This window comes from Cebus imitator, unplaced genomic scaffold (genome assembly GCF_001604975.1).
Source record: "Cebus imitator isolate Cc_AM_T3 unplaced genomic scaffold, Cebus_imitator-1.0 Scaffold15, whole genome shotgun sequence".
Classification (NCBI taxonomy): Eukaryota; Metazoa; Chordata; class Mammalia; order Primates; family Cebidae; genus Cebus; species Cebus imitator.
The window spans coordinates 10591878-10600884 of NW_016107330.1; the positions used below are offsets into that span (position 1 = coordinate 10591878).

The following is a 9007-nucleotide window of genomic DNA, read 5'->3' on the forward strand; positions in this document are numbered from 1 at the left end:
CTCCCTTCCTTCCTTCCTTCCTTCCTTCCTTCCTTCCTTCTTCCTTTAGGTGGAGTCTTACTCTGTCGCCCAGGCTGGTGTGCAGTGGCACAATCTTGGCTCACTGCAACCTCTACCTCCCGCATTCAAGTCATTCTCCTGCCTTAGCCTCTCAAGTAGCTGGGACTACAGGCACCCGCCACCACGCCCAGCTAATTTTGTATTTTTGGTAGAGATGGGGTTTTACCATATTAGCCAGGCTGATCGTGAACTCCTGACCTCGGGTCATTCACCACCTCAACCTCCCAAAGTGCTGGGATCACAGGCTTGGGTCACCGCACTGGCCACAAATCACTTCCTTGAAATTGTTCTCTGATTTATGCCCACATTCCTGACTTTTTTTTTTTTTTTTCTGAGACAGGGTCCACAGTCCAGGGCCCTACTGAGTGCTTAGCAATGGACTCAGCACTATCTGCGTATTATCTCATTTAATCTTTACAACACTCTGAGATACATGACGTTATCCCCAATTTGCAATCAAAATTTATAAAGTCATTTTGCCAAATCCCCACAGCTGATCAGTGGTGGTGGTGGTGGCCGGGGTCAGGATTTGAACACAGGCCTGTCTGATCTTATGGTGGAGCAACGGTTATATCTGTGGAAGATGAAGGCTCATCTGAACAGGGGTGGAAACCCTAGCCTTGTTCCCCAACCCACCCACAGGCACCGTGAATTAGACCATCACTCTCCCGGGGGGGACGGGAGGAGAAAGGTCTGGCCTCACTGGCTTCTCTGTCCTAGACACGGAGGCAGGTCCCACTGCTCCTGTCAGCGAGGCCACATTCCCTGGCCGTGAGAAACACGCCACTTCTGAAGGTGAGTGGGCAGGCGGCGCTGCCTCTCCATCAAAATGGTGACAGGGATTCGTCCTGGGGTCAGGAGAGTGTCTTAGCATCAAGAGAGTCCTCAGGGCTTCACGGAGTCCTCAAAACAGCCCTCTGCATGAGGAATAGGATTATCCCCAATTGAAAGATGAGGAACAGGTGCGAAGAGGTGAGGTGACTTGCCCAAGGTCACAGAGCACATCGGTGACAGAGCTGGACCTGGATCAGGCTTCCCAGTTCCCTGCTGAGGGACCGTTTTGCCACTCCACTCTGCCTAGAGTCCTCTAGCAACGTGCCAAGGAGGTCAACTCAGTGTCCTCATTTGGGAAGGAGCGGAGCTGAGTGAAGCTGTCACTGTCCCCACAAGTAACTTTCCAGAAGATCCCAGGGGCTGCCGGCCAAGGAAACTTGGAGGCCAGCTTTTTAAATGCAGACATAATCTCACCCCGCCCCACGCCAACTGGAGCAGAAGGAGCTCCACAGCGTAATGGTTAGCTCCGGTCCCTGGGAGCTTAGCTAGGCCTCTGCCCCTCTCTGGGCCTCTGTTTCCCCAGTTGGTCAGTGAGCAGTTGGACAGGGTCATCTTCAGGTCTCAACTCTGTCATTCTGTGGCTCTCCAGGTCCCCTGCACAGCCTGGCCTCAAATACTCTTTCTTCCATGAAGGCCCCAGAGAATCTCTTTGGATCCAGGTAGGTGGGATTTCTAATAAAGATACACTCTCCGGCCACCCATTTTCCCGGGGTGGTCCCTGGGGTTTTCCCTGACTTGGAAGGCCAAAGGCAGGTTCAGCCTGACATTTAGGCAGGTGTGAAAAAGGCATTCCTGCCCAGAGAGATGACTGTCTCCCAGGTATCCCCCTACCTCAAATCCCCACTTTGAAGGGGGATTTGTACCCGTGGGAGGGCTGGCGTAAAGCTCTCTGACCACTGGGCTGGACAAGAATGTGACAGTAAAAGAGGGGCATGATCCAGGTGCAGTAGCTCACACCAGTAATCCCAGAACTTTAGGAGGCCGAGGTGGGAGGATCACTGGAAGCCAGGAGTTCGAGACCAGTCTGGGCAACACAGTGAGACCCTGTCTCTACAAAAAATTTTAAAATTAGCCAGACTTGGGTGTGTGCCTGTAGTCCAGGAGGCTGAGGTGGGAGGATCGCTTGAGCCCAGGAAGTTGACACTGCAGTAAGCTACAATCGTGTCACTCCAGCCTAGGGGACAGAGTGAGACACCGTCTTGGAAACAAAAAAAAGAGGATCAACAGAAGAACACTAACCTCTTCCGAGGCCCGGCTGCTACTAACTCATTGACTGACTTAGGGCAGTTGCTTCTCCCCAGCTTTCCAGGCTTCTGACTCCTTAGCTGTCAGATAAGGACACTGGACGGAGGCATCTGTTGCATCCCTTCTGACCCTGACTTTCAGGGGCTTCTGGGTGGGCACTGGAGGTTGGGATGCCCAGGGCCACTTGACTTTACCTGCACAGGCTAAATCTCAACAAGTCCAGGCTACTGACGCGAGCAGCCAAGGGGTTCCTGAGCAAGACACCGATCAAAGCTATGGAGTCGACCTCCGGAAGCCAGAGCTTCGACTATGTGCCGCTGGTGAGTGCCCTGACCCAGTGTCCATCTCCCTCCGCTCCACTCAGCAGCAAGGCCTTCCTATGATCCCCTGCCTTCCTCTCCATTTCCTTAAACAGAAGAAGGCCTTGGTCTTGGAGCTCAGATCCCCTGAGTTCTGAAGCTTCCTAGAGCTTCCCACCCAAGAACTATGCAGGGCGGAGGGAGTTTGCATGAATCTCCCCGGCCCAGAGGCCTAGGGATATTGCTAGAAGCCAGCACCAGCATCACGAAAATTCTTTGCAGTCTGCTATCTTTACCTTAAAAATTCGTGGGAATTTTGCATTCTACTCCATGCATCTATGTGTATCTGTTTTTCAGTACATAAAAATAAGCTTTGAAATGACTCATAAGTGAATAAAATTAACATCCCAGGGACATGGACCATGTTTAGCAACTGGGTCTACAGACACCCCAGCATGCTGTGGCAGGGCGAGAGGCTCAGGTCTGGAGTGGGCTTCTCTGAATTAAGGAGCAAGGGAGACTGCCCCTGCTCTATCTGGGGCCCCTCGGGGCTTGGGAAACAGAGGATGCTTGAAGGAGGGGCACAGTTTGAGCATCACTGCATATCTCTCCTGTCCCTGAAGACCCAAGTGCATAATATTTGGAATTCCCAAATATCCAGGGCAAGTGAGCACTATGCATGTTTTCACTCAACAGGTATTTATTGAGTCAGGCCCAATACTAGACCCTGGAGAGACAACCTGGAACTAGACAAGCGTAGTTTCTACACTCATGGTGCTAAGTGTCTAATAGGATCCAGGCAAGGAACCAAGCAATTCTAACTCTTGGGAGTGGTGATGGGAGAGGTCTGGTTTGGTTGGGGAGTACAGGGGGTGGATATCTAGCCCAGGCTTGAGATGGGAGGAGCAGAACCAAGCATGACTTCCTGGAGAAGGTCAAGGGAGGAGTTATGGCCAAAGGCTTCCAGAGGAGCGAGAGAGCTTGGCAGCTGGGGATGCAGTTTGAGAGGGTAAGGGTCAAGGACAAACCAGGGTTAGGTGGTGCAGAGCTTTGCTAATCATATTTTGGACTTAGTCTAAGAGACATTGAAGTCGTCAAACTGAGCCTCCAAAACGTGTGTGATCCATGCCAGGTAGAGATCCCTCTGTAGGTAGGACAGATGGATTGGGTGTGGGGGGAGAGGAGGAAAGGGCAGGCAGGAAACACGTGAGGAAGCATGTGATGGATTGCAGAGTGATTTAGAATGCAGACCTGTTGGGACTTGGAAGCTGATGGGTACCCAGGGAGAAAGAGGAAGGTGAGCTGCCAGAGTTCACTGCCTGGCGGGGACATTCCCAATGGTCGAGCTGGGCCCACCCACCTAGGACAAGAGGCAAATATGGACTGAAGATGTTGACCTGGGCTGGGAGAGTGATCTGTGTGAAGTGTCTGCAGGATAGAGGCCAGAGGTGCTCAGTTGCTCAGTCTCTTGAAAATCCCCCAGGCAGGCAGGGTGGGGCGGGCAACATGAAACCAGACTTTTGCATGGCCTGGGGCTCCCGGGCTAAAACATATGAGGCCCACTGAGGGGCTTCCCCACACACAGGTGTCTCTGCAGCTGGCCTCCGGAGCCTTCCTACTCAACCAAGCCTTCTGTGAGGCCACGCACATCCCCATGGAGAAGCTCAAGTGGACCTCCCCCTTCACCTGCCACCGAGTGTCCCTCACCGCCCGCCTGTCTGAGTCCAAGACCCCGAGTCCCCAGCTGTGCACCAGCCCCCCGCCTCGGCACCCCTCCTATGACAGCTTCTCCCTGGAGCCTCCAGCGGAGGGCAAGCTGGAGCACACTGGGAAGCTATGGGCCACGGTGGTGGGGCTGGCATGGCTGGAGCACAGCTCGGCCTCCTACTTCACTGAGTGGGAGCTGGTGGCCGCCAAGGCCAACTCATGGCTGGAGCAGCAGGAAGTACCTGAGGGCCGCACGCAGGGCACACTCAAGGCTGCTGCCCGCCAGCTGTTTGTGCTTCTGCGGCACTGGGATGAGAATCTGGAGTTCAATATGCTCTGCTATAACCCGAATTATGTGTAGCTGGGTGAGGGGAGGCTGGGCGGAGGGAAGGGATGGGTGGAGCCGTGTCGGCCTGGTCTGGGGAGCTTTTGGAGCTGTAGCCAATATATCAGTTACTAGAAAAAGCCCTGGCCTGGCAATTAGGAGGCCTGAGTTCAATCCCAACTTTACTACCATCCAGCCATGCAACTTTAGACCAGTCCCTGCCCCCCATCTGGGCCTCGGTTTCCTCACCTATGAAATAAGAGGGTGAGGGTGGTGGAGTGGATCTCAAGTGGTTCAGTGGTTCCTTTCTGCCCATTCAGGCAGTCCTGGGCCCACTGCTGCGGGGCTGGGGAGAGGGCACAGTGGAGGCCTGAGCTCTCCCTGTAGCTAGACCAGAGTGGGCATGGAGAGGACACAGCAATGCCCACTCAAATAAAAGGGTGGGTGAGAGAACCCAGTGACCATAAGTAACCAGGCCTGCAGGCTGGCACAGGCACATAGACACCAGCAAGTCTGGTGCTTGGAGGACAGGCTCTTGTCTCCATGGTAACAGCCCAGGACCCCCTGCATCCCACTTAAAAGCCAACTGGAGAACCATCCTTCCCAACACTTTACAGAAGAGTTGCTCGTGGGACTTTTGTTTCGGCTAGGAAGCTTCCTTAGTACGTACTAGTACTGGCCTGCCGATCCGATCATTAGTGGCTCTCTAACTGAGAAGAGGTGGTGGCAGGGCCAGGGGAGACATCTTGTGAGTTGAAGTGTTAGATTTAAAGTGGCAGTCTGTGCAAAAATAGTCCTAAAAGAATAGACATGGTCACCTAGAAGTCAGCGAAGACGCCTGCCAGACAACACCTTACCTAATTCACACACTTCTAGGAATTGGGTAATGCGAACTGCATCACTTGTACTGAGGCACTAGGGAGGCACCTCTGTGTAGGTCACACCATGGGATCAGGGGTCCCTCTTGGACCATGCCATGCTGTGGAAGAGAGGTATCTTTTTGCAACAAAGAACCATGCTTGGCTGCTCTGCCTTTGGGAATGGCAGCTCTGGCCAGCGGGAGGCCAGATTTGTTTGGTGAAATGAATGAATGGACACTTCAGACAGGCTCCCTTGGCGGCTTCTCGCCCTCAAGCCCACGGTGTGGTGCCCACGTGGGGACTGGAGTGCTGTGGCCTCAGAGTCCCTAATGGCTGGCATGGAGCTGCCCAGTCTCCTCTGCCCCACAGACTCCCCTGGAGGTGGGTCTGGACCTCACCAAGGGACCCCACCAGCTTGGGATCTCAGGCTGAATCTCTCTACCCTGGAAAGCCCCTCCTTCAAGGCCTTAATCTCTCCCCATCAAATTCTGTCCCAACCTTAGTGTGAAGCTCCACAGACTTTGGGAAGACCTTGAGCGCTTAGCTTATCAAACCAACCCATGGGATCCTGTGCGCTCCGGCACAAGCCCCAGCCTCAGGAAGACTCAGAAGTGTGCAACCTCCAGCAGGGGCTGGAGCCGGGGAGGGGGCTTAGACTTAGTCTAAGAGGCACTGGAGTCATTGGATCCAGGCAATTCTGACCCTTGGGAGTGGTGATGGGAGAGGTCTGGTTTGGCTAGGGAGAACAGGGGGTGGACATCTAGCCCAGGCTTGAGATGGGAGGAGCAGAACCAAGCACGACTTCCTGGAGAAGGTCAAGGCTAAGCCAAGACTTGCAGGATGAGGAGTTATGGCCAAAGGCCTCCAGAGGAGAGGCTTTGGTCCTGCCATCTGTGGGTGTGGCCTCAGATTAGCACTAATGAGGCCCCCTCTGCGCTAACGGTGAGCCCCCTGAGCTTGTTCAGACACTTGTTTATGATATGGGTACAGGTGACCACAACAGCACATGGTATCGCACAGCCAGAAGGGCGCTCATGCTGGGGGCCTCCTTGTCCCGGTGGAGCAGAGGCGTCCCTGCAACCGAGTGCCCTGAGGGCCCAACCTCCTGCCACACGCAGATGCAGCCCTGTCTCTGAGGCCCTTCAGGCTTGAGACCACTTCCAGGTGCCAGGAAAACTGGCACCATAGTTTGACAGAGTTACACTGGACTTGTCCAGAAGCAGCCTCGGTTTCCAGCCGGCACCACTGTTTCCCAGCCAGTCCCCTCTCTGCGGGCAAAATGAATGGCATCCCCTGGCCTTCACTGACCTGGGCTGCCACTCACTGTGGCTGATGAAGGGACTAGCTGCCTCCAAGCCTAGATTCTGGTGGGCTTTCACCTGTTCTTCAGAGACATGAAAAGCAAGGGTTCCTCCTTCTCCCTGGTTCACCAGGAACAGCTGTCAGAAAAGGTTTCTGGAAGTTTCCTCTAGATCTTGACTTGCCCTCTGTCGATCCCTACCCTTATTTGAGGGCCATGCTACTGTTCCCCTTCTCTCTTCCTTGGCAGGGACTCCCCATGAGAGGGAAGGAGGAAAGGGGTCTCCTCCATCTGGGGACAGCCTTCCCCCTCCACCCTGAGATTGGCTGCCCCGTTGACCTGTCTGGCTGGAACGTCCATGACACCCCAGCACCTGTCATTCAGGATTCCAAATGCCCAAATGCACATCTCTCTATGTGAACACTGTAACGTCCCCAGGTGGTCCCCATATTTAAATGCATTCTGTACTTTTAGTGCCCTGGGAAATGAGGGGTAAGGGTACTGCCACCCCAGGAATGGGGCACGTGCTCATTGCCATGGCACCTGGAAGATTTTTTTTTCTTACCAATCTAGCGGAGGATATAGAAGTCAACAGAAAAAAGATGGACACATTTTTCAGCTGTAACATAGCATGCTCTGCAATGCCAGTGTAAAAATAACCGGGGCAAGGGTGCATGTGGCATTTTGCAGCTGGGTAATCTGATCTGCAGAGATCTGTCCAAGGTCAGGGGCTTGGCAGCAGCTCCTGGCCACGCCTACAGCCCCCAACCGTGGACCCCTCTGCCCTGTGTGTCCAACCCTGCTCCCAGCCCGTTGACTTTAGCCTCTCAACAGCACTGCCTCCCAGGGTTACTCAACAAGGTGGGATTTCTCCTGTTCATGCTGCAAATCTCCTTGGCTCAGAGCCAGCCGTCTTGAGCGTACAGCCGCGTCCCAATGCAAAGCGCCTCATCTCAATGCAGCTGACTGTGGTGACACGTGGTATATTTTCACTGTCTGCCCAGGTGGCTTTGGCTCAAGTGGCATGGCTGGTGCTTGTCCCCGTCAGAGCCTCAAGTGCCTACAACATGCTACCCATGCCCTCGCCTGCTCACCTATAATGTCCCCACAGTGCCTGTGACACTTTCTTCTAGGAATGCACATCGCCTGCTTGCTTGGTAGCCAATTACATAGATGTCATGGAAGTCCTGGGTGTCAGCTGTCTAGTGTCCACCAATACTCAGCAGATCCTACCCTGGGGTTGTGTGTGTGTGTCTGTTCTCAGAGAAATGGCTTCTTTGTACATGGTGGCTACTGTTCTCTTCTAGGCTTTGAGCTGATAAAAATTGTTGAACCTGGTAATATGACAAAATTATACTTGTGTGTGTCTTATCTTTTGTTCTCAAAGCCAAGGATACTTGGCTTTCAAACTAGCAGTTCAGTGATCCGTTTGCCTCACTTCATGTGTCACATCTGTCTTCGTTCGGGTTCCTCATGAGGCGACCTATCGTCACAGTGTGCCGGGGACTGAGGAAAGTTGCCAGGATGTAAGACGTTCAGTTTTAAAACTGGCTCAGTTCCAGTCAACCTGGAACAAGTTGGTCACAGCAGTTCCTCCAAAAGCAGAGCCTGGGACAAGGATTCAGTGCAAATAGTTTATCTGGGTGATTCCAGGAAACACCCTTAAGGAAACGTGGAAGTGAAATAGGAATGCAAAGAACACCAACAAAGGGAAGGTTACTAAGCAAATTACTGCTACAGGTGTGGACCCTCGCCCCACTGGTAACTCAGAGTCAGAGTAGGTGCACACCTCAAAGCTCACAGTGAAGGAACAGGGTGTGTGTACTCCAGCTCCACTCACCCCTTGGGGAGGGCCACTCTGGAGGATTCACTTCTTGGTGCTTCTGGTCTAGCACAGGTGCACCAGCTGAGCAGGCTCCTGCAGCCAGAGAAAGCCGCCAGGCAAAGAAAGGTAGGCACTGGCACTAATAAAAGGAGAGCATGATGCGATGTCTACCATGCCTTCCCTTCAGCCTGGCACCTCCCCTGCACAAATGATCGAGACATGCGTACAGTATCTTTGCAGAGTTTAAAATTCCAGATATGCTATCTACAATTCCAAGATGACCGTAACAATACATGACCAGGACGTAGCATTACTGAATAGAGACAGTCTAAATTATGAAGCGTAACCCATATTTTTTTTAGTACATTTTGTTCGAAATTAGAAAGATGAAGCATGAAACTGATTTTTTGTTTTTTTTTTTTTTTTAAAAAGAAAGCAATGCAGGTGCTGCAGATAGGAGTCACGGCCAAGTTCACTGACCTGAATCCCGCCAGGGGGCTGCAGCAAGGCACTGATGGTACCTGCTGCAGTGTCTCTCCCGAGCTGCTTGCC

At 53.1% G+C, this 9007-nt stretch overlaps 1 protein-coding gene across 4 annotated transcripts in view; it reads left to right on the forward strand.

Annotated features, from left to right (window-relative positions):
- The window catches only part of VWA5B1 (von Willebrand factor A domain containing 5B1), a 76332-nt gene extending 67558 nt beyond the window's left edge, over nucleotides 1-8774 (forward strand). For all 4 annotated transcript variants that reach the window (XM_037730449.1, XM_017506352.2, XM_017506368.2 and 1 more), the window contains exons 19-22: nucleotides 781-855; nucleotides 1484-1553; nucleotides 2342-2459; nucleotides 4024-8774. In XM_037730449.1, the coding sequence (XP_037586377.1) occupies nucleotides 781-855; nucleotides 1484-1553; nucleotides 2342-2459; nucleotides 4024-4506 (746 nt within the window). In that variant the 3' untranslated portion in view covers nucleotides 4507-8774. The remainder of the gene's footprint in view (nucleotides 1-780; nucleotides 856-1483; nucleotides 1554-2341; nucleotides 2460-4023) is intronic.
- Nucleotides 8775-9007: the final 233 nt, after the last annotated feature.